The sequence below is a fragment of the Girardinichthys multiradiatus genome, chromosome 7 (assembly GCF_021462225.1).
Source record: "Girardinichthys multiradiatus isolate DD_20200921_A chromosome 7, DD_fGirMul_XY1, whole genome shotgun sequence".
NCBI lineage: Eukaryota > Metazoa > Chordata > Actinopteri > Cyprinodontiformes > Goodeidae > Girardinichthys > Girardinichthys multiradiatus.
This window is the reverse complement of record NC_061800.1, coordinates 23,893,414-23,920,113: the sequence shown is the minus strand read 5'-3', so window position 1 is coordinate 23,920,113 and position 26,700 is coordinate 23,893,414. Positions and strand designations below refer to the sequence as shown.

Here is a 26,700-nt window from a genome sequence, read left to right as displayed (position 1 = left end):
TGGAAACAAGGAAATAACCTTGGAAGAGAAAGTCACGGTCGGATGTGCGTCTACTGGGATAATAACGGGCTGCAGTGTTTATTAGACCGAACTGGGTGGGTTTATTTGAACAGACCCACTGATTTTCTTGGAATCTTTGTTAAGATTTAGACGGATAAATTATTATAATTATTACAGGAGACTGTCAGGTTATATGTTGGCATGTTTGGAGTCTAAAGTGACACTCTTATAAATCTGATATGTTGTGCCAGAGCACAAAGCCGTGCATCTGCTTCATCTAGAGCGCCCGCCCCATTGAGGCTTTCTGCGGAGCGATGGTGGGAGATTGATTATAGTCTCCGGGATTTACCGTGGAAAAAGCCAGAGAAAGAGCTGCTCTCCTATCAGTAAAAGGAACGTATTCCAGATTGACTTCGCACTCACCTCTCAGACCCTCTTTAAGTCTTTTTATTCTGGATAACCAAAATACGCACAAGTCACGCCGGACTTTATCTTTTGTTATTCCAAGGAGGCTGTTTGTGTGTGTTTGTGTGTATGTGTGTGTGTGTGGCGGGGGGTCGCCTCCGCAGTCTCGGATGCGTAGTAAGCGGGGGAGTGGGTTGGGTCGCCTTGGAGCCAGGCACACGTCGTCAGCGATGAAAAGCGTATAGGTGAAGGTGAAGGCGAGGGGAAGACGCGTCACCAGAAGCTTGTGTGTTGTTGGGGGGAGAAAGTCGCACACCGGACTCGCCGGCTCAGGATTATAGACTCTACGGTTAAGGCAACCCCCAGCAGGTTCTTCAGGGATCCGTACACCTTTCTTCATCTCTAATCCAGGACTAGCTGTACTGCCTATATTGGTGGTGATTCCACGGAGCAACACATACAATGGCAACCGGTGCGCTCCTGCTTGCCTGTGCGCTGCTTGGTAAGTCCGATCCCCACAGAAAAACATGAAAAAGCTTTGATGTTGTTTGCGTTCTTTGATTTTTATCGTTAATGGTACGACACCTGTATGAGACACGATGATAGGAGACGGTAGTCATGATGAGTCAGGTCCAAACAGAGACCACATCTTTGATCACTGCATTAATAACATGTCTCCGAACAGCTGTCTGTGAATGAAATAGGTTAATGTCATGTGGACTTTATTCACAGATTAAGCCGGTATATTGTTTGACCGCTGATTTCAAAGGGTGGTCTTTTAATGCAGCTAATGCTTTTTAAGGTAGACACATCATTAAGACACCTGGATAAAGTGATTGGTGAAGTCAAACGGTTGTAGGCACAGTGTCTTCAAAGTTTTTCCCATATTGTCACAGTGCAACCCCAAATTTAAGTGTGTTTTATTCAGATTTGGAAAAACTAACACTGTATGTCCACTGAAAACACAATCCCCATCATTGGAAACTGAAAAGAGGGAGCATGCTATGGGGGCTTCTTTCTTCCGGGCAGCTGGTCACAATTGGTTTGATGATGAATTGAGCTAAATGCAGTGCAATCTGGGAAAGAAAAATCTTTTGGGGGCTTCAAAAGACTTGAGAGTGGGGCTGATGTTCTCTTTCCTGCAGGACAACCACCCTAAACATAAAGCCAAACTAGAACTGAATGGTTCACGTCGTGGGTTATCAAAGAATATTCATCTGATAGAATGGTCCAGTCAAAGGAAAGACCTAAATCCAAGAAGCAAGATTTGAAAATTGATGTTTACAGATGCTCTTCTGACAATCCGACCAAGTTTGAGCTGTTTTGCAAGTGTGGCCAAATGATCACTGAAACATGGTGGTGGGAATATCATGATAAAGGTGTTGTGATTATGAATCTGAGAATATTAATATTTTATCAAATAATATTTTGGTGTGTTAAGGGTTGTCCTGTGAATACCAGCCCAGTAAGGCGATGGTATTAGGACAAAATAGAAAGGTGTGAGACGAGCTCTGACATTATTGAACAGCATAAACTCTGCACACACATGGAATAAATTCACACAATTTCTTAAAATACAAGAATGTATTAACAAAAATAAGTCAACTCAAAGTCAAACATATTTCAATCAACAAACCCTTTACTATGCTAAAACAATCCAACTAAACTACCAAGCAGAATTAAAGAATAGGGAAGATTAATGGGCTATGTACAATATAAACAAGTTGATTAAAGATGGGAAATCATGACCAAGAAGAGTGATGCAACATTACCATGCAATGTTTATGTTTGAGAACCAAGGATTATCTTGAAGAATCTGGAAGTGAAGTGAAGTTAGTCTTGGAACTAACTTAGACAATAATCAGCAAACGTTTAGACAACCATTCACAATGCAAGATCAGATAAAATATTATTTTAATAAAATAATGTTTTAAAGTATGATCTGCTCAATAAAACCAACCTTCTGGATGACCATTTCTCAATGGTGTCTAATTAGCTGCCTTCATGTATTCAAATAATATTTGAAGAAATATTATTAAGGGAGTATTTTGGAAAAGAGCCAAATCTTTCTGGAGAAATGGGGCTTAATGGTGTTTACTTAGTTATCAAATCTAGTAAATGATGTTCAGGAAATATTATTCACTAGCTTGAAAACCAACAACCTTTCAGTTGAATAGTCTTTAGTAGCAAGCACGTGTTCTTACTGGTTAGCAGTTGGGCTAACAAAGAAGCTGCTAGCTTAGCACCAGAAACAAACACATACCTTTTAAAATACCAGGGTTAATAAAATGCATATGCACGGACGGCGCGTTATGATTACTGTTCTGTTTAAAATCACCCTATAAATAAAGTTTGTCTTAACCTTAAAAACATGCAAAGAACACAAACCGGCACGTGTGCTGCAGATAGCCTGCCAGCACTAAGATAGCCGAGCTTCACAAAAACAAAACTTCATAAATGAAAACGTTCAGATTATTTCATCCTAACTGTTAATCTGCCCAAACGTAACCTCTGACCATGGTGAGGAAATGTTGTCCAAGGGGCGATGAAGTTTGAAGAAAGTATCCACAGTGAAAAAAGTGTTAGCTTCCCGCTAACCTCCTCAGCTTCTCACGATCAGAAGGTGCGTTCGTTCTGTGAACAAAAGGGTTAGCTCCGGAGCTGTAGCTGTGCGGCCCGTCCTGTCCGCTCCGGTCTCTGCTGTCTTCCTTCCAGACTGGGAGGCCGCGTCTTTGCAGGGGCTTCTCTCGAACACCGTTTGCGTTTGCGGGGGCTCGGAGAGACAGTCAAGCAATGCTTGTACCTTAATTACCCCCGTTCATGAATGAATATACCGGATACACAGACAGTATTTCATCCGTACTTATCTTTGCATATGATCGTATGGCTTCCTTGGATCCAGTTGAAGAATTTGTCTTTTTGCCAGCAAAAGACATTAGCGCACTTTGTTCCCTCTTATCCCGATGGTCACCGGTGTGGAAGAGGGCGGATGTAGCAACAGCTGTGTTTTTATTCGGGTAGTGGCGTCACAGGAAGTCCGCAGTTATCCCGTTTCCTGGCTGTGCCGGAAGAAGGTTAATGCACTTTATTTTGAAAGTTCCAAAAATGTCCGTACCGGAGTTTAATGTTGAAATCCATGGCTGTGGGTCCCAACAAGGGTAAGCTTTTCTTCAGCAGAAACTGGAAGCTGGTCAGAGTTGATTGGAAGATGGGGCGTGGTATATACAGGACAGTCCTAGAAGAAAACCTATTAGAGACTTGTGGATATTTTTCCTTTCACTTCAAAATTATGTATTACCCTGTGGTGGTCTATCACATAAAATCCCAATAAAAATACATGGAATTTTGTGATTGCAAGATCCAATCGGTATAAATACTTTTGCAACGCATTGTACACTCGTCTCATGTGTTCTGTTGTTAATAACCATTTTTCTGTAATTTACTGGATTTCACGGACAAATACAAGTTAAACCTGCACATCTTGGTGACTCACACACACGCACACACACTCATGCATTCTCCTTTTTTGCCATATCTCCTGTGTGTGAGCTGTCCCAAACAAACACCAGATGGCTTTTCTGTTCCTGGATGGGGTGGCCTGTCAGCACTGCTGGGGGGGTGGACAGAGGAAGGGGGTGGGAGTGGAAGCCGGCCCTCTGGAGGCCCCCACTCAGCCAAGAGGATTACCAGTCTGTGCCTTGCCTTAAGTTCCCCTTTTACCATGTCAAGTCACTTTCACTGGGGTGGGGTGGTGAAAGGGGTGTGAGAGAGTTTTTCCTGTTGAAATGCAAAAATCTATTGTTTCTAACAGGGATGCATCTCTCCTTTACAATAAAAAGCTAGACGTCTTACCTGTAGTGGATAACTCGCTTGGTGTTTTCATTTAGCGTAAATCCAGATTTGTTGGTCCCATGGGCTGAAGTTAACGACTAGTCTGAGAGGGGCCAATACCAAAGCAGGCCTCTCTTCTTATAAAACAACTCTGATCTCAAAAACATCAAAGGAGTTTATGTTAACGATATTTTATTAACCTTTTAAGCTGTCATAATTTTTTGTATTCCTGTGTGAAACACCTACTAACAACATGTAAAAGTGTTTTAGGTCAGAATAGGTGCCAGATGTTAGAGAAGTTAATGTAAAATCCTTAAATATTTTCCTAGTTAAAATGAAGTGCTATTATTTTGAGTTTCACGTGTCTATTAGACTGTTACTCTGACTTGAAACACTTTATGTTCTTACTATGTGTTTTTGACAGGAAGATCATTGGTGTTACACCACCTCCTGCCTTCATGTATTATGTAAAAAATTATCAGCTTCTCTGTAAACAACCATCCAATGGAAATGTCACAACATATTATAGATTCATAAAATGTCATTTGTGTAAACCACTGATTGAAGTTGCTTTAAGTTTTCTTTGCCCCTCTCGGACCAGCCGTGCATGTTAGCTTCCAGAACCAACGGATCTGAATTCATGCGAATCATACGAATCGAAATCACCAAGAGTGTTATCTGCTGCAGACTATATATTACCTGTTTATAGGATTTTAAAAGAACCTCACTTAAAAAAAACCTGAACTATTTGTTTAAGGTTATATTACATAATCATGAATCCTTGAAGCAGTCTTGTGGGTTTGGAGAGTATGAAGAGTTTGAAGATTGATTTGATTAATGTGATGTGTGGGTTTTTTTGGTATACTATTCACGAATAGTTTTATGGTATTGTCAGTTAAACAGAACACATTTGTTGACATATAACGAACAGGTTTGAAGGAGGAAATAAAGTAGGAAAGCAATCAAATGGGTTCTGGTCATTTCACCCAAATTTGCCAGTTTGTACCTGCATAGTTTTGGCTATTTCCTATCCAGCCTTCTGCTGTGGGATATTTTTGTATGGAAGATGGTTGAATTTGTACCCACCAGAGTGGCATTTCGTTCCTGCTTTGACAACCTATCATGTAAAGTAATTTTCTATATTCTACTCATAGCCTACTATAATGAAATACGTTTAACTAATGCTCTGTTGAATAATATCTACCAGTAGCAGGTCACTTTGTTTTCATCAGGTGATTTCTTTAGTTGGGGTTGAGACCCCATAATGGTCCATGAAACACCAAGCAGGGGGTATTTTCATGAGCTCCAGAAGTCAAATTCAATTCACTAATGATGTTTCAACCAGAGACGATCGCAGTCTTGCTCAAGTACGGCCATTGCACTTCTGCCTTCCTTGCATTGAAAATATAAACTATCCACTGCAGTAAATTGCCATGTCATTTGTTCATCCCGCTCTGTGCACACTTGCTTCTAAGAGATATATACACAAGTCTTTGTGTGTTACCAGCTGCCTGTTTGTCTGCCACCCAAGGCTGCCCAAATGTTTGCACTTCAATTTTGTTTGTTCAAAATGAATAAAATAAAGGCTACTGACGGCTGCGTTTGGCGGAAACAATATCCGTCATCGTTAGATCCGGAGGTGTCACCTGCAAATTTTTTCTGGCAGGTAAATCTTATTTTGGGGTTATTTATGCTGCTGAGTTTGCAACCAGGTGCAAGCAAGTGAGAGCGCACGCATGTGTGTTTGTTTATTTGTGGCAGGTGGGCGTGTGGTATAAGGCACATAAAAAGCGTCCCCCGAAGGAACGAATGGTTATTAGCTTTACAAACAGGATGTCTTCTCTCTCCCCCCACAGAGAGATGTCACGCTTTCTGTGTGCTGTAACTTTGTCTTTTGTGTAAGAGCGGGATTTAAAATGGGGAGCCAACCTGAAGTCTCAGTTTATTTAACTAAGTTGAAAACCTAGGATGTGTGTGGCAGACTACTTTAACTGTTAAAGGCCTCAGTGCTTTCCATTTACTTGGCTGACAAGAGAGCAGCCAACAGTTGCCTCGGTTCTGGTAGGCTGCCATTGGTTCTGATTATTGGCTGGTCTGAGAACAGCTTCACCTTATACAGATTAAGGATTTTGCTGATTATGTCTGACAATATGCAGTATTTTCTCACCAGCATTTGCAGTGGAGTGCCATCTTAGCTAAGCCAGGTTTTAGCACAAGTTGTTGTTTGCACAATATCTTTACTGGATTGGACTGAGTAGGCTATGGACACACCTTTTTAATTGCTTGTTTACACAACTAAGGAAATAGCCAATTCTGTGGCAGCAACTCAATGGATTTAGGCATTTAGACATTGTGAAGACTTGCCAAAGTCCAAAGAGAGAACAAAAAGAGAATGAAAGGGGATTTAAGTCTCTTTGAGCGTGGTATGGTTGTTGGTATTAGACAGCCTGGTCTAAATATTTCAGAAACTGCTGATTTTCAAACACAACCATCTTTCTGGTTTACAGATAATGGTCAGAAAAAAGAAAGTATCCAGTGATTGGCACTTGTGCGGATGAAAATGTGTTGTTGATGTCAGAGATCAGATGAGGATGGGTAGACTAATAAAAAGCACCAGTAGCTCAAATAATCCATTACAAATATTGTACGTAGCATCTCTGAACGGAGCAACACGCAAGTCATATTGGCTACAGTAGCAATCCTTTGGCAACCTTGTTACGTAACAACTGGAATCAGGGGCTACAATTAACACAGGTTCACTAAAATTGGACAATAGCAGGCAGAAAAAAGGTTTCCTTGTTCAGTGAGTCTTGGATTCAGTGCTCTACATTCAGATGGTGGGGTCAGAATTGGGCATAGACGGCATAAAAGCATGGCCATATCCTGCCCAGCAATGTTGAGCATGGTGGTGGTGGTATAATGATGTGACATATTTTTTTGGCACACTTTGAGAACATCTGCAACAACTGAGAATCATTCAATCCCCTCAGCTTACTTGAGTATTGTTGCTGACCATATGCATCCCTTTATGACTGCAGTGTACCCATGTTTTGGTGGTTATTTTCAGCAGGATCATGCACCAATTCACAAAGCTGGAATCATTTCTGACTGGCTTCTTGACCTTGACAATGATTTCACTGAACTACAATAATTTTCACTGTCACCAGATCTTAATCCAACAGAGCATATTTCAAATGTGGTGTAATGGGAGAGTCACAACATGGATATGAAGCCAAGAAATCTGCTGCAACTGCATGATGCATGATGCCATGGTGTCAACATGGACAAAAAGAGTCAAAAAATATCTAAAATGGTACTAGCAAGGTGTATGTAATAAAGCGGCTGGTAGGATTAGGTGGAAGGGGAGTCGAAAACACATTATGTTGTTTTTTTTTCCTCTCTCTGACCATCTTTTCTGGGGTGTTCAAGCTTAGCTTATAGCATGATAACCTCTGCAAAATTGCCATCCCAGAAAAGGCTATCTTAGCTCTAGTAATGCAAAGTTTGATAATGTTACAAATTTCAATGGCTTGTGGGTGCATCGGCTCATAATGACTATGAAATAATGAAAGATTACTGTGTTATTTAGATTCAATAAATGAGCTCTTACTCCACACATTCTGAAGCACAGCTCAAAGTGGAGAAACTGCCTGCATGATTCTCATTCATGTGGTGTATCTTTGTAACATTTTTGTAAGCTTATTGTGGAAATGAAACGTGAGTTACCTGAGACCGCAAGGAAGGAATACTGTAAAACAATAGTTATGGTCTGCCAGTTGAATGTTTAACATTACAAGACCCACCCACGGGTTCTGCGTACTTTTAAAACTTTCTGCCTACTTAGACAATTTTCAAAGGTAGGATTTATTTTACAAAACTTTTTGGTTCCTGTTTTCTACCGTCAAAATTTAAAACAGCCGAGTAAAGGACCTCAAAACAACCTTGGTTCTTGGAAAAGGTTTGTACAGTCAAAACACACCTATAGTGTTGGATCCTGTGCTAGCCAGAACAGTTGGACGGATTAAGGCAAAATGTTGGCATGTTCAGCTCTGCTAGGGCAGTGACTTGGGCTGCTTCTGGCATGATAAAATTTACATTTAGTTGCATTGCCTTACAGCAGCAAGGTTATTGTTGGTGTTTATTTTGATATGTTATTCTGTTCTTCCAAACATATGTCTGAACCCAAATTAGCAAAAGTATATAAGCAAAGCAAAAAACCAAATCAATGCATGGCATAAAGAAGCTTGTGAGTTTAATACAACACCTCAGGGCATTGTTTTAAACATTGTTGCTAAGCTGGAACTTGGATTCAGTATTCCCAAACAAGTAAAATATGCGTATCAGATATGCAAGGACCTCACATTAGAATTACTTACAGTAGTAGAGATGTCTAACCAATTAAAATCTGAGCAAAATATGAATATTTTCCTCTTTAAAAGTGTCTCCTATAGGTAGACAAACAACTCTGCCTGCATGATAGAAAAACAAACCTTTTACTATTGAGACTGCAGAGCTACACTTGTGGAATACTGGGGTAATGGCTGCCAGATTTGAAATTGTTTTATCTTTTAAGATTGTATACAGAGTAAGCTTAGAATTGGAACATTTAACCACATTTAGGTACAGGTAGCTACGTTTATCCACATTAATCCTAACATGTTCTTGTCAGCAAGAATTTGTCTTGGTGTTATTCCATACTTCACAAGAACCAAAATGCAGAATTTACAGGCAGTGATCCCACTGCAGCAAACTCACCTCATATTTCTCAGAGACCATGCAAGTGAAAAATCTTGACCAGAATATGCATCAAGAACAAGCTGCAAGAACTCCCAAACCAGGACTGCAAGAGCAGAAGAATGTCTGCAGACTCAAGAGAGACAATATATTTCTTTGTTCTTTGTGGAGTATGTATTGGCATGAAAATTATCTAGTATATCTTTTCCAGGTTTTTGAGTTTCCTTATGGGTTGTAAAATTCCTATATTGAAGTTATCTGCACTGTGAGAAAAGCAAGTTGAAATCATATAAACTCTGGTGAAAAAAAGTCCAGCAATAGAAAACAGTCTTTATTCAAAACCACTACACATTTAATAGCACTGGATTGATTATGAAATATGGGGAGCCTCTTTTCCAATTACTTTTTAGTGAGTTTTATTTATGCTGTTTTTGATTACTGGTTTCAAGTCAGAGAAAATCCTAAAACAGGAGCCTCCTATCCTGCCTTATTAAAGGGCTATTGATTTTCTGTAAAAGTGAAAATTTATGAGTTGTTATACAGCCATCAAACTTTGAGCAAATCAGCAAGGTTCAAAGCCAGTGCTGCATAATTGGAGCAATCACAAAACATGGCGGTATTTAAAAGCTCATTTTCAATTTAGGCATAACTAGCTTCTGTGTTTGCGTGCGTACTCTTCCTGAACATTTTACTGTGTAGCAAGTTATGACACTTAAAGCCACACATGCACACTTTAAATTTTTATGTCTTTTGCAGGCAAATGCCACAAATGTTTGAGAGGGCTTTTTGTTAAAACAATATTTTTTTTTTCTTGTCAGGAAAACTCATTAAATTTGTACATTTTCTAATGTGAAGCAGGTTTATAATTAAAACTGAAAGGGAATAAAAACCAGTCACATTCAGTTTAATTATCTGCTGCACAGAACTGGTACTGTGAGCATTAGTTTTAGAGAGAGAAACGATGGATGATTGGATTTAATATGCATAGTGCTTTGCAAAAGTATTCATGCCCCTTGAACATTTTCACATTTTGTAATTTATTTAGCTTTTATGTGATAGACCAACCCAAAGAAGTGCATGATTGTACTAATTCTTAACAATAAAAAACTGAGAAGTCTGGCTTGTATTCAGTATTGCAATCAGTCAATACTGTGTAGAACCACTTTTTACTGCAATAACAGCTCTAAGCCTTTGAGGGAATGTTTTTTTCAGCTTTGCACTTTTAGTGGCTGAACTTTTTGTTTATTCTTTTTTTTTTTAAAATAGCCCAACTAAGGTCCCACTTACATTAGATTAAGATCTTGAGTTTCACTTTTTTACCACATTCATATGCATTGATCCAAGTTATTTTTTTATTTTCTTGTTATGTGGGGTGTCTTACACCCAAGTTTCCAGGCTATTGCAGCTTCCATCAGGTTTTCTTCCAGAATTCTCCTGTATTTAGGCTCCATCCATCTTTCCATCAACTCTAACCAACTTCCCTGTCTCTGTTGAAGAAAACCATCGCCACAGCATGATGCCGGCTCCCCCATGTTTCACCATGCAATACATGGTGTTTTGCATGTCGGCCAAAAAAATTCAAATTGGTCTCATTTCGCCAGAGCAACTTCTAACAAATGTTAGGTGTGTCCCTCTAGATGGGTTGTGGAAACTAAAAAAACAGGTCTCGTTCTGCAGTTTCTTTTTTAAAACAATGGCTTTCCTCTTAACTTCTTGGCTGCCTCTCTAATTAATTCCCGCCTTTCTCAGCGTGTCGGTTTAGTTGGATGGCCAGGTCTTGGTCCTTGCCATACTATTTCCATTTTCAAATGATAATTGATCAATGCTTGAGGTTTTGTTTTATAAGCTAACACTTATTTATAATTTCTCAATGCTTTCTTCCTGATCTGTCTGCTTTGTTCCTCGGTCTTCTTGATGCTTTTTGATCACTAATGTTCTCTAACAAAGCGGTGAAGACCTGATAGAACAGCTGTTTACTCTGAGATTAAATTACACAGAGGTGGACTCTATTTACCAATAAAGTGACTCATAAAGGCTATTTGCCAGACTTTATTTTATTTAGGGGTGTCGGGCTAAATAAAACTGAACAAAATAGCACACTACACTTTACATTTTATTTATTTATTTATTAAAATATTTAAGAGTCAGTTTCATCTTCGTCTGAAGTGCCACTCCCTGATGCCACTCCTCTGTCCCAAATGAGAAGGACAGCTGGAGGCGTCCCACCCAAAAATCACACATTCTATCTTGCATGTGGCCAAGCCAGTGTGTCCTTTTATTGAGTCAGCTGTAAAACCTCTGGCAGTGTGCTTCTTGTGTTTTTTAGTCCTCAGCTTACGCATGAGATATTGCAGTGTATCGCAACGTAATAATTTACCGTCTAGGTGCTTTTGGTTCTGTTCTATGTTTTGTATATCATTTGAAAAATTGTGAGATTTGTTATTTATTAGTTTTGCTGGTTGTTGTCACAAGAATCCAGGGCCCTGCTTCTGGCTGCCAGGGGAATCATGATCTTGTGTAGCTAGCTCTCTGATTATTGCACCGTGTGCCCTCCTTGTTGTTTTTTTGTTTTCTACATGGTGTACTTGCACACATGCTGGGTTGCAAAATAAGCACCAGCACCATGTCTTTGTGTACCCTCATGACAAGGTCCCCTTGGTGCTGTTGTTTTTTTTATCATATCATAACATTGTTGACTCAACTGTCAAAAGACAAAACAATAGTACAGTAGAAGCAAGGCTGTCAGCTCATAAAAAAAGTTTTTAATAAACATATTTTAAAGTTGGTACATATTCAAAGCACGACTCTCTTTGTTGATATCTGTTCATGCCAATCATGGATGCTTCTATAGGACTGGATAAAGTAGGTTTGATTGCAGTAATGGGGGGGGTTATTTTGTGCAGGGGTAATTTCTTGCTTCAGGTGAACCTTAAGGCAAATACTAGTTAGTGTCAAATAGCCATAGGGCGAGTAACTGGCCTGTATTACAGGGTTCACGTTCTGCTACTGAAACTCACACAGAGTTACTAGTTTTACTGTAGCTACGGTGAATTCTCCGGCTCCAACTTCGTACTGTCTCCTATCCAAGCGAAAAGCCTTCCGTTGTTCCATTGGAGCTTCAGAAGATATGAAGCCATTTTTTTTTTTTCTTCTTTGGTTTGAACTGATTGAACTAAAGTTAGCTATGAGTAATCACAGCATGTCTTCTCAAGCATACAGTGTCTGCTTTTTAAATGACGATCCTCCCCCTGTGACCCAGATTTAGGATGTGGTCTCTCTCTTTCCCTCACATGGAGAAGACGATTGACTGATGAGAAACAAAACGCTCATTTTAACCACGAGACCTTGAATGTTACTCCTATCAGAATTCTTTTTCACAGAACCTTGTATTTTACTCTGGTTGTTTCTTGTGTGCAGTTGTAGTGTCCAAAACAAGGCCAATTAGTTAAATTCTGCAGTAGTTTTGACTTACTGTATGTCTTGTCACAATTGGTGGGAGAGAGGCGAAATAAAACTAAAACCAATCATTCTGTCATAGCGATTACATTTTATAGCTACTATGAAGTCACCACAATGTTCACAGAAAGGAATATCGCTGATGCAGTTTTCTCACTTGAATTTGGAGGAGAGCTACGGTTGGGATTACAACCCCATGTTTTACAGCCATAACTTGTGAATTTCTAAGGTGTTTACACTCTGAGACAAAATTAAAATATATAATATATAACCTATTTATACTAAATATGTTTTCTCTCCAAGGGTTACAAGAACAAAATGGCACCATTCTATTCTTGCTGCCCTGATTTGCTTATTCTAGCTGTTGACACATATTCTAGGCAGATATTTTTTCTTGTGTGGTGTCACTAACAGGTCAGAGTGGTGTGGTTACTACAGACAAATACTACAGTGGGAAGTACCTATAAGGACTTTCCAAATGTTCTGCACATAACTTCTTGTAAGGTGTGAAATTTCCCGGCCAGAAATAACTTTGTTTGTGCTCCTGGCACCTTGAGTAAGACAACAAATTTATCTTTTTTGATGTTCATACATTGGCCTTTAGTCATAGAAGGTTTGTAACATTCACACTTTTGATACTTAGAGCTGGTGGAACGTGATCCAAAGAAGTAATATACCACAAACACACACAGCAACCTCTCCACGAATGGTTTTGATATGGCCCATTACCCAGGGCAGCATCCCACCAGGGACGGCACAAGCATTCCTGAAAAATAAGTGTTGGTTTCGCCCCGAATTGTGCAACTCCCCATGTTGTGCACAGTGTAATTGCTGTTAGACAAGATGGCTGTATATAGTGTAACTGTAGTCGGCTTCTTCTGATTTGATTTAAGGAGGAACTATAGACACTATTTCCCAGTTTTTAGGCATGTGAACTCCATCTTCATCATCATCTCTAGACAAAAATCTAAATATTTAGACTGGTAAAAGCTTAACTAGAAAATTTTACATGGATTCTTTAAAACCTGATTTGGGATTTAGAAACCCTTATTTTATTTATGAAAACACAAAAAAGCATTTTCAATGTTTTCTTTGCATTTTGGCCATCTTTGATTGAGACAAGCCCCTCCCTCTAAGCATAGGGGTTGGAAGAATGGGCTCATCCAGGGCATTAATTATGCACAAACTGCCTCTGAGCCATCTTAACTTAAAAACGGTTAATGATCCAAGGGTCATTGGTTCATGTGGTTTGCACCTCAGAAGATAAACTGTTAAAGAATATTACTGTAGGAGTCACCTTTTCTCAGGAAATAACTGTGAGCAGATATCAAGGATTTGAAATGATTTTAAGGTTAAAAGAAAATATATGAGGTTTAGATGAGTTTAAGCCAACGTGACAGAAAAAAATCTAAATATTTAGAAGACCCTCCCTCCACATGGTTGCATTTGAAGCGTGGCCAAAGTGTTAGAAGGATCAATCCTGCCTGCTTCAGTAGTTTAAGTATAGCAGTATAGTAGTATAGTTGTAGTTTAAGTATAGCTTTAAGAACTGTAGCTGGACACAGAGCAGAGGCAGCTCCTGCTTTGTATCTAATTTGAATCTACTCCCATGACGTCTGTTTAACCGTCTGGTCTTTCCTTTCCTCCCCAGAATCATAGAATCCTGTAGATAAGCCAGCTCATCACTTCAGATTGTATCTTGCGTGTTTCTGATAACAAACCCCAAAACAGCCCTCTAGCTATTAGTGAACCGGTTTGTTCTTTTAGGGCTGATTTGCATGGCTCTCTGCCTTGTGCACGGTAAGCACTCCAGCTGCCTCCTCTGCAATGAATAACCCCTGACCTCCCTCCCCCACTGCTTTTGAAACAACATTGTGCCCTGCCCACCCTTTCTTCAAAGATCACTAATTAGAAACTCATAGTAACTTTGATACAAACTAGATGGTTTCAACCTCCTCAAAGGCGGGAGTTTTTATGGTTAACAGTCAAATTTATCTCCAACCATTCTAAAGTAAAAGACAAAACTAAGCCCTCTATTCATCATTAGGAATTTGTCTGCTCCTCCCTCCTTTTTTTGCCTTTCTGTGTAAAGAGCAATGATAGTGGCTAGCTGGAGATAGGACTTCACTTCACTCCTCCACACTGACACACAAACACCCACAGAACTCCACGAGCTACCGTCCCTCCATGCAGCTACACTCCCTCTGCTCCCCGCTTGATCCTCCACCCTTGCAGATCCCACGCTGGTGGGATGCACACCAGGCACCGTAACTATGGCTACCGCTCCCAGCTCGCACTCTGCCGATCCACAAGCGGTGACAAATGCTCGGCCTGGTGTTTCACATTCAGACAGCGCATCTAACTTACTGTCTACAACAAAAATCTCTCAGCTCTCTTTGTGTTCCCTAAAGCTACCCATTTTTCTACTTCACTCGTCCAACCCAAAAAGGTGGATGCATGTTTGGGTCTGTGTGCATGTATCCATTTTGTGTATTCATGAATGCATGATTTGACCCAGCTCATGTCTTTGACAGCCGGAGAGGCAAAATGATAGACAATGGCAGAAAATGTCTGTTTGAAGTCGACTAATTAATACTTAATTACTTTTGTTTCTAAATCTGCAGCTTTATGCACAAACGCCGTAGCTGATTTTTGCATGATTGGCAACTCGCTAACAACTGTATATTAAGTGGATGCAGCTGTCAGGAATAATTGTACACAAGTGGGAGATAGATAATGACTGAAAATAGCAGTGTCTTAGTTTAATCTCCCTTTCCTTTATTAGAAAAATGTATGCAAACGTTTCAGTTATTTTGCTGATTGCAGGACATAATGTGATAAGGTTAATTTTTTGGCTTTTGCTTTCTACAAAGCCTTAGAGTACATTTGGGACCGCAGCGTGTATTCACACAGACAAGATGGGGGGGGGATGTGTGTGCTTGTAGCGAGGAGGTCAGGATGATTATGGCTATTGGGGGTAGGGAGGACTGGGGAGTGGAGGTTAGTAGGGTAGCAGGTGTCCACAAAGAGTTAATGGACTAAGTGAGGGGTGTATAGATGGAGGCCCTTAATGTACTGGAATAGTGTCTGTGTGTGTGTGTGTGTTTCTGTGAGTACGCGTGTGAATGGGCCGATATGAAAGGACCAGTCTGACCTCCTCTGTTACCAGTCCCGGGCTTGTTTAGCTTACCAGTTCCAACAGTAGATATAAGTAGGCTCTGGTGATTATTTGACACGAACAAACTGATAACCTCTGATACCTAAACCTTATCAAAACTCTTAAATAAATACCTACTAAATTTAATAGTGTCCAAGTAAATCTACTGATTTCTCAAAGGTTATGGTTTCTTGCTGTTCTGTAAAGGAACACTGGAAGTGTGTCAAGCTGATAATGGCTGGATAACTAGTCAAACGTTGTGCTTTAGAAGCTTGATAGACATGTTGGGCATTACTTGCAGACCATAGTTTTAAAATATTGTTTTATTAAAGGTCATATATTACCATTTTTGCAACTTTTGTCCTTCAGCTGTGTCCAGGTGCTCTGAGTGCAATAGCTTAGAGACGTAACAAAAGAGCCCCCTAGGCAGGGATTTAAAAGAGCTCTTTGGTGAGTCCAGTCTGCCTGTAATTTACCACAGTGGCAAATAACTGCCTGTGACAAAAATCTAGTTTTAGTTTAAAACAAAAATTCTGGCAGCAATTAAATAGACAACACAACTTATTCTACAGTTCTGTCCATTGTTACTAAATCCCATTGACGTCAGCCCTCTCATTTCCAAAACACAATTGTACTTTATGTTAAGGAGCTTTGCAGCAATTATGCAGATGTCAATATTCTCCACAGAATTAGTACGTGTTTTCCTTATGAGGTTAAACAGCTCTACAGCAATGTAGTCACCAAAATGCTACTTACACAGTCTGTCAAACCTCACCACAGTCCACAGTTTTCTTATAGAAAGATGTCGTTCGGCCCTAAAAAGTCACTTTAAGCTAGTGCTACACATGCTGTGGTTAAAAAGAAGGTCAAACTACTCAGACAGTATCTGGATTCAAATGTCTCCTTCATTTGGCTCAGACACTCAGTGTCAACAATGGTGTTACAGCTAATATTTGATTAATGAAACCGTTTTCCTATCTGATCAAATCTGTGCTAAAAAACTCAGGGATTTGCCTGGTTGTTGTGTCCTCATGCATCAGCATCATATTCCTAGGGCAAAAAGAGTTCCCAATAAATAATCAGTCATCCCTACCTGTCTTTATTTCTACAGAGCTTATCTGCATTTTCTCAAAATATTCCAACTAAAATGACTCGAACGCCTTTTTTTTTGTTTCAGAAAAGCATATTTTAAAAATGTTCCCCATTTGTAAAACAATTATAAGGCAGACTGTGATTCATTGATGTTTAATACTTAAGCAAATTATATGTATCACAACTGGAAACCTTTCCAAATAGCCAAATATGTCTTTCTTGTCCGTAAAGGTCTAGTATTCTTCTTTTAAACAGCTGGGAAACATCCGGTGTCTCCAGTACTTTCTCTGGCATGTCATTAAAAGGACATTAAATAAACCTTAACTGTTTAAACATTTGTATTACCTTAATACCAGAAGCTGGCCTATGCTTAGATAATACAGTTTTGAGCACTGAAGTAAACAAAACCATGTTGCATAAGCAGTCCTTCTGCTCATCAAAGCCTGTATTAAACATAAAAATCTGTTATGTTCTTGACTGTATACCAAGCTCCCAGAAAGCCTGTCTATATAATCCAAGATTCACAGTCACTGAATAAATTTTCATTGTAGCTACAGAGGTGCTCTTCTTAACTAGAAAGATGCTGCTTCTCATATTCACTCACTCTTTATGTTTAATTATTGATTGACAATATGGTTAGTAAGGAGCTGACTTGACACATACTTTTTAGATTTTAATGAAATTTATATGACAAGATGTTTCTCTAGCTGTGCCATGTTTCACTGTGGCGAAGCAACCGAGTTTCAACTCTGCCCAGACTCTCCCTGTTGACTTTTGCTGCAGGTCTCCAAAGCAAAATAGCAGAGTCATGCATGGTATTTCCTAGTGAGTTCTAGAGTGTGCTTGCATACTTTGAAATTTTTCAATGTTTAAGGGCAGATTAATAAAGCAACATGTGGCATTTGATAAATTGTTGCTTTGCAGGATGTGCAAGGGAAAACCTAATGAATGTTGATCACAATGGTGGGCAGGCTGTTTTTTGAATAGATCAGAGGAATCATTATGTGTTTATTAAATGTGATTCCAAAGCCTGCTTTTTTTCTGTGGTCAAACAGGGAGGCAAAGCAGCTGAGGGTGTTGGAGAGAGGATGAAGAGGCAGCTGTTTTGCTGAGAAGGATAGATTATGATCTGGCCTAAGCTATTGATACAACAGAAAAATGTTAGCAGCATATGAATAAAAATGGAGAGAATATGAATGAGCTCAAACTAGGAATACAGAGACATTCTGGTAAGTAGCAATGTCCCTTTTTATGGCATTAACTAGCTATGGCTATTGGTCATTATAACCCAAACACAGAAGTGACTTTGCACTGTAAACTTCCATGTGCTTTAATTTTGGGCTCACCAGCTGTTATAGGCAACGGTGCAGGTGGGGTTATGACTGTTGTGGCCCAGGGGAGCCATAAATAAGAACTAGTTAGCATAGTGAGAGCAGACGGGTAGATGACCCAAGTAGAAGTCACAGTGGGAGTTCAATTTCAGGCAAACATTTGAGGCCTGGATTTGGTAACAGAATATAAACGCTTGGCATGGACTTGTTTGCAGTGAGACTCTTATCAGAGAAACATGCCTCCTGTTTTTCAGAAAAACATGAAGGCCTAATACCTCTCTGTCTTCATGACCACGAGCTGCATGGACCTAGCCGATAGGGATGCCCAGTATTTATACTGTTTCTGATTGAACTGAACCTAAGCATTCCACTTAGAGATATATGGACTTCAATTTAGCCTCACAGAGGACATTAATGCAAGAAGTTAATGCAAGTTGGCACACTGTCTACTCATGAGAAAATAACTGAACAGAAAGAATAAAGGGATTTCTTACCTGGATAGCAGTACAGCTTTGTTTAGTTGTGGGTACTGAGTGATAACTTATCGAAATAGAGAAAACGGCAAATCCCACCGCACTGTATTTGCATTGTTGCTTTTCTTCTGTTCATGAGGTCACTAGTAATGTACTGTATGCTTGGTGTCTCCCTTTGAATGGAAGCAATACTTTTGCTTTCAGCATGCAAAGGCACGATCACAAAAATCTGCGATGCACACAGACATCTGAAAAGTCGTAGCTGACCTAGAGTGGGCGGGCGAGTAAAGATGATGAAATTTACATCACACGGGCTTCGCAGTTAGGCAGACAGTTGAAAGGTTGGGAGCCATAAATTAGGCCTTAGAAAAAAACACCTCTATATCATCTGCATATTATGTAAAACTGTAAGAGATGTGAAGTATCTCTGTATGTGTATACTCATTATGTTAAAAGAAAAAACTGAGTAGCACTCAGTTGGCAACTGCTGAATGAATTTTTTGGAATATAGCAACTACACTTGGGTGGCAATAGTTATAAGATAAACCAGGTGTTCCAAAAACAGGGTACTGCTGTATTGAAAATTTTTTATTGAATTGAATGATTTTATTGTCAATATCATTGATAAAAGTGCCTTATTTTAAAAATGTTACATTTCAGAAGAATCTACTTCTTGTAAACCTATTCTGCTGTCATTCCTGTAGCACTCTGTAGGAAAGTGACTCCAGTGAGTGTAATTCACACTACCAAACAGTTACTTAACCATGGTGCTGAGGAAGTTGCACGAGGAGAATATAGCAAAACAAGAACACGATTCACTAACTACGTATATTAATCTTGTAAGCTGAAGAAACTAAAGAGAAGAGGAGAATAGCACTGGCTAAAAAGCTCAACAAGCTGATAAAAAAGGCTGGCTCTGTTGTGGGGACTCCTCTGGGACCTCTGGAGATCATTGTGCAAAGACGGATTCTTCATAAAATGAAGAACATTATGGAGAACCCTGAGCATCCTCTTCATGAGACTGTCCTACAACAACAGAGTGTCTTCAGTCAGAGGCTTCTTCAGATCTGCTGTAAGACAGACCGCTACAGGAGATCCTTCCTGCCCACAGCCATCAGCATCTACAACGGCTCTTTGAGGAAACCTTCATAATATGAGCTATAACAACATTTAATTTCCCTTTGGGATTAATAAAGTATTTTTGAATTGAATTTAATTTAATTGAATTAATACCCAAAAAAGTCTGTTTCTCAACGGTGAAAACACAAATGTGACAATGGTAATGGGTCACAAAAATAGGAAAAAGCTACTGGATTTTGGAAAAAGCTTCTAATGGGTCATTTCGGCGCTTCTCCCTTTTGTACCTTTGCTGCTTTGGTCATTTAATGTGTACAGATATTGAGTTGTATGCAATGGGATGCTTCATATCAACCATGCATCAATTAGCACCCACCAGGGGCATTTGTCATATTTCATAAGCCAAATGGCCTAATGGGTAATAAGAAACAAATGGAGTTGAAATATATTTACTAAAAAGTTGATCAAAACAATATACAGTGAAGGGACTTAATTTTCTCCATAATTTGCGAATATACCTTACTAAAGGGAAAAAATTGATTTGCAAAGAATATTGGTATTAACTTGTCTATGTGAACAAAATGGAAATAGGAAGGGAGGTACAAAATAGGGACATCAATTGGGAAAGTAGGAAATTGATCCAAAGCCCCCAGTGATCTATAAAATGAAATGATGCAAAGCCTTCTTCCTTGTGTGTGTGCTCCATGCACATCTTAGGGGGGTCTTTAGTTGGAAAGCTTGAAGCCATCTAAAAAGAGAGAACAAGGTCATGTAGGGTAGACAAGGTTTAGAAAAATTTTACTTTGGCGATCTTATGTTGTTAAAAGAAGATTGCCCAGCAGCGACGGTGGGTAACGAGGTAAAATAAATGGTAAGCTGACTCAACATTATGAGATTATGTTAGGCATGTAGAATAGTGAGAAAAATATAACATTGCTCTACAAACACAACTTTGGCAAATTTTGTTCTTCCATGTCTCTGACATGGTTAATCAAAAATAAATATGATTCTGATTCTGACATGTTTAGTCTTTAATCTTAAAACCCTTTGTTTAAGGATTTACCTATTTATTTGTTGCTTAAAATACATGCATTCATAATGCAATGTCACAAGCCTGTCTCGGGAGACTTTGATACTGTATACAATGGCATAAGGTAAATAGTATAAAAAATAGACATTGGCTAACCCTAATAGAAACTGCATTGGGCAGCTAAGAAGACAAAGATGGCATATGCTGATTTATGTTTTATTGCTTTATAGCTGCAATTTGCAAATGATCCCTTATTACTGAGTTAAAGGACTAGTGCATGCGGGAATTCTGAGTTTTCTGGTATGCAAATTGATCTTGTTAAAAGACCCCTCTGACCAATTTGTGATCAGATACTACAACCACAGCAGAAACCTTTTTTAAAGCTTTTTGAATCATTTGAGGAAGAGGCATTTTTGTTTGCCAGTGCTGTAGATCATGTGTTAATAATATATGTGAAGACCCTTTTGAAGTGCTATATTACTGAGAGGTAAATACTAGTCTTATCATATCTAAAAGAAACAGATTCAAGAAGCATCAACTTTTCTCATGAAATACTAAGTCAACAATTTTACCCTGAAGTTTAGCGTTTGTTTTCAGGCTGTTCATTTCTTATATACCAAGTTTCTGTAGTGATCAACTTATCAGACTGGTTGGTCTTTTACAATTATAAATTAATTGGTTTTAAATGTTTTGTAGTCCTGCAGTACAGACAGTATGTTATATACACAAAGAACTAACAAAAGCACACAAAGCAAATATGATTATGGTTATATTGAATTCTTATCTGAATGGAGTAACAGCAATGACCATTTCTAAAACAGGGGCAAACATCAATAAATGGACCATACGTCACAGTGATTCCCATTAAGAAATCAAACAAAAACCAACATTATTCGAGTCTTTGCTTAAAATTGTCTGTCGGGTTTGGAAAAAATGCAAAACACTTAGTGTCTACCAACCTCTTTGCACCAATCTCTGCTGAATGGCTCCACTTAAGAATATACCTGAACTGTTTTGACCAGAAAACACACAATGAAAAGAAAGGGGTAAAGAAAATGGAACAAGGCATTAAAAAGAACCAGAAGAAAAGTTTAAAGATCACAGCAAGCAGTTGGCTAGATTACATAGCATGTTGACAAGAAATACTGGAAAAAAAAACAGATTGATTTAGTGTTACCAGAATTATTGACTTGTTGACTTTGACCAGTAAATTCTGTTTTCTTTATCATTGTAGTGTAGATAGTATATTAAACTAACTTTAAGTTGTATTGATGCCCATAAATAAATCAGTCTAATAATTAATCAAGAATCAGTCTAAAGTATGAATTATATCCTTCCCACTAAACAATCTGTAATGTAAAGAAACAACAATATTTCTATTTATTTCAGCATCTGGAGGTACATCTGGATGTCACTGATAATTATGTCAGTGATTAAATTAAAAGATTAGAAAAATTTAGTAGAATTAGTAATCATGGTAGAAAAAATATATTTTATTACTATTGAACTTGAAGATCAAATTACCAAATATTTTATTAGGTAAAAAGAAGCAAAAGGAAATCTAAATAATAAAATTGCTAAACGAATTATATTATACATGTTTCTTGTTACAGGCTAAATGGGAATTAAATGTTCAAAATACAAATTGTATAATTAACTTTTCTATTGATCTCTCAGTTTAAAGAAAGGGATTTGTGGGGTTTGAATTGTTATACCTACAGTTAATCAGAGAGTGAAGAGAAAGGGCAGATTCTGTGGAGAAAGGACAAATTCAAAGTTTCTTCAACAACTTAGAACTGCTTCCAAAACCAGAAATTCATCTGAATTCAAAAACAATGGCAAAAAAACAGTACACATGATTGTCCAAAATTAGGCTGTTGGCTTACTCAAAGGATTAAGTGAATCACTACTGGTTTCTGTTCCTGCCTTTAGGCTCAGCTGATGGAGAAATGACAGCACAAACAGTTGTTTTTCTAGCTTTCCAGCTCACTCAGGTTGAAAAAGATTTCCTTTCTGGCAACGTTTGTTAGGTGTTGGTAGTTTCTCACTTCTAAGTGAGACCTGGGTTGCATATAATAAAAAACAAAATGCACAAAGTTAATGAGGTAGTGATATACACATGTCCAAGGGAAGAAAAAACAATACAAAAGATTTGGAGCAACATCACACTAGAATTAGATGAATTTAGCCAAATGGACAATGCAAAAACGTTTTTTCCCGAACTGAATCTTGAGAGGGTGATCGTTCCAGGACTCGAAACAGTAAGGCAAGGCTTTTTGCTGGGCGCTCTGATTCAAACTTATGTCTTCTCAGTTAGCACTTAGCTCCTCAGCAGCAACTGGAGCTTCAATAAAAAGAGACTATTAAAAGTACAGTTTACCCAGTCAGAAGGAGACATTACAAAACATGTAGCTATGTGATATTACACGGCCAAGAAGAAATGAATTATGTTGTTTTTTTCTAAACCATAATATTTAGAATCAAGGGAGAAAATTCAGAACAGTCTAGTATTAAAAAGAAACATTGTCTTCTCACTGGAGCTGCTTCACATTCAATATTTCAAGTGGTCATTCTATTAAACAAGAAGACATCTTTCATTTCAGAGTTTAACAAATTAACCAGTGCATGAGATTAATAATCCATAAATTAGTCATGAGTTATTTCACAAGTTTGCAGAATGTCAAAATTAGTCAAATATATTTCTTCATATGACAAAATGACATGTATTGACATTGAGACCAGACTGTTTTAAGCATAACACTTGAAGTTGTATAAAATATTTATATTTTGGAGATCTTGGGATGCCATCAGCATGGGAGAAGAAGTTATGACTAAAATTAAAAGGTCCAGAAAAGATCTAAAGGACTTTGAGAAGAGCAGTTCTTATAACTGAAAGGTCAAATCTGGTGTGTACTTGTACCCTACATCCCACTGAAGCAGAGAGAATGCAGGTATTTACATGAAAACGTAACATTTTCCTCCCTCTTGAAGCGAATGGAAAATACATTGAAGCAATCTACATGTAGTGATTCATCTTCTGCCTTCTGATGTTTTTGGCTCTCGAAAGCTTTGAAAAACACAATGGTGAGTCATTCTGCTGGCAAGCAAAAAGAAAAAAAATCTCTAAAAAAATAAAAATCCTCTTGGTCCTTATCTTATAATCATGACCAACCCTAACCATATAAACAGAAATCTGACATACACAATGATTACTGTTATACTGTCTGCCTGTACGTCTTGTGTGTTGCGTGGGTGTAATGGGCAGTTGTTGTAACTTTTTGTCAGCTGTTGAAGTGACCAGACAGCCTGTCTTACCGGCTGCTAATGGAAGTCGACTCTTAGTCTCTCTTTGTATCAGCAGTTCGTCAAGTTGCACTCACAGTCACACCTGTTTCTCAACTGACAGAGCTTTCAGCGGCAAGTGTTTACCCTTAGCTGCTAATACTTTAGTTTTCTATTGATTCAGAAGATTTTTCCCCAGAATGTGGCTTTAAAAGATTATATTTAATACATTAGTCAGACAGTTAGGGATTTTGTTGAGGACTCTGAAGCTGGAAACAGGGTCAGGGGTTGTTAATAACAGGCCTGTTGCAATGATTTTTACATTCTGACGCAGATGGTGATTATCACTGCAGAAAGGACAAGGACTGGAAAAGGAGAAGGAGAGAAAGAGCAGGAGGATGCAGCCTGAATTGTAATGTTTGATGCTGTCCAGAGCCCCTCAAAGAGCCAAAATACTGTGAAAGGGAAATGCTGGGGATTCTTGTCAAGCCATTAGGATGACATGATATCCCAGAGCTATGCACAGACTAATTTTCTTCCTCAGACTATATGGACATTTCTAGCAACTGAGAGCACATTTTTACATCACTTGTACATTAGCCCAAGAACAAAATCTCTTGTCATGTCAATAAGAAAGTACTTGAAAATGTGTACTTTTCATATAGTCTTAGTCTCTCTTTGAATGTTAACATTCCCCTGTTTAATGTCTTATCTTTTTCTGCTCATCACAAAATCTCTCTGTCTTTTTCTGCTCTTTCTGGTAATGATATTAACAGGGTCAAACGCTTTCAGTGGCCTGGGGGAGGGAGAAATATGAAGGGTTTGTATTAGAGCATTCTGAACCAGTGCTGGAGTGAAGGAAATACTCTGATTTGCTAGTTATTTCTCTCTGAAATACATATGTGCAGAGTGTGAGCGCCACACTCATATTTTCACGTAGTTTTTGCATTTTAGGAGTGTTTGGGACCCTAGAGGTAACTGTGAGCTTCCTACTGTTTTCACTTTAACTTTTTCCTACCAAGCAGTTTATATTTTGGGCTTTTCTCATCGTTGCCTTGATTTTTAGGAATCTTCACAGGATCTACAGCATATGTTTGAACATATCTTGGGGCAAATAGGACATCAATTTCATCCTTTATGTTTGGTTATGTTTTACTGACAGGCGTTACCTTATTGATGTTTTTAACATGTTTTTAAGAGCTGTTTGATGGCTTATTGTTGTTATTTTGGGTGATTATAAGTTTGACATAGTTTTAGTTGAAGAAGTCTTTTTAAGTGCATATTCAAATAGCAAAGTGCAGATTAGTGTATACTGGGATTGGACCTAATGAAAGCTTAAAGAAATATCACACAACTCAGCAGAGCCAGCATATTAATATGACATTATATTATCAAATATTCATGGCTAAATAAAAAGTTAATCATTTAAAAAAACATATTTTTCACTAAAGTTTACTCTGGCAAATTTTTGGTTTATCCGACAATCCCTTACCATTGAAGCATCACATATGTATTTAAATTCCATGATTTTTTCCCGTAATCTGTATTGTGTGACTAGCTGGTCGCAGGTATGCAAAACAGTTTTAAAGCCTCTTCAATCAACCTTCAAAAGTGCAATAAAAATTCATGACAAGAAATGTAGACAGTATCACCACTGTCATATTCTTTCAAAATACAATTTTTAAAAATTTTAATAACCTTATTATGCATGCAAACATTTGCTTAGTTTTTTAAATTATTCATGGTATTAGTGCTCCTCCTCTAAGAAGGTCATTAGTGATGAATGTGTGTAAATGAAAGTATAATTGTGAGTATGTGAGAGTACGAAAGTGTATGTGTGTATGAACAAATAGGTATGTTTATTGTATAGGTGCAAGCGTGTGATAGAGAAATGATAAATCCCTGGAAGTCTTTAATAACTGGTGTAACTGAGGGGCGAGTTCTGTTACGATTGTGTTGTATGATTGACATCAACCTGTCAGGGGACTACAGGTGGAAATTAGCAGCTTTTGCTATAACCTGGCACCATGCATATTTCCTATTTTTAGGTCAATGTATTATTGTGCACTGTCCCTGTACAAATAATAAAAAAAACAATCAATCAATCAATCAAACAATCAATTTGTTATTAGTATATTGCCACAAAACTAAAGTAAGACAGCTAAAACATCTTATTCCATCAAACCTAATTACAGTCATTAATGAGATGATTAGAGAAAAAAATGGACTGTTTACTTAATGTAACACACTTTCATTATAATTAGGCCACACTGGTTCATTTTCTCATGTGTTTGTGAGTGTGGTATAAGGATGTAATTGACATTATAGAATTTTGTCCTAATTGTTTTGATCAAAATAACTGTTTAATGCAGTATATGTTGCTTAACGTATAATCATTATAGTTCTACTGCACATCAGGACCTTACAACTGGGTTTTGTGTTCAAATGCAATGCCATCCATTTTGGTACTGAGCACCCACCAGTCATCTAATTAGGTACATGTGTTCATTTGCTGTTTAGAAAAAATGGTATGGACGCAACTTGATCCAAGCTACATATTCTGAAGTTTTAAGTGAGCATCAACAGACTGGTATTGAGTATTTCAGGAACAGCTGATTTTACTGGGAGTTTCACCTAGTACCATATCTTAGGTTTACAGAGGATGGCCTGAAAATGTTTAAGTGAGCAGCAGTGGTGTGGATGTAAAATGCCTTGATTTTAGAAGCCAGAGGAGAATGGGCAGACTGGTTTGAGATGAAAGGTGTCAATGTGGACCTCAATCTCTGAGGAATGTTTTAGACACCTTGGTGAATCTGTGCCAAGAACAATTAA

The 26,700-nt window shown here is 38.3% G+C and overlaps 1 protein-coding gene across 2 annotated transcripts in view; it reads left to right on the top strand.

The window, feature by feature from the left end:
- Window positions 1-301: 301 nt before the first annotated feature.
- igsf3 (immunoglobulin superfamily, member 3) overlaps window positions 302-26,700 on the top strand; it is a 119,507-nt gene continuing 93,108 nt past the window's right edge. For both annotated transcript variants that reach the window (XM_047370975.1, XM_047370974.1), the window contains exon 1: window positions 302-907. In XM_047370975.1, the coding sequence (XP_047226931.1) occupies window positions 868-907 (40 nt within the window). In that variant the 5' untranslated portion in view covers window positions 302-867. The remainder of the gene's footprint in view (window positions 908-26,700) is intronic.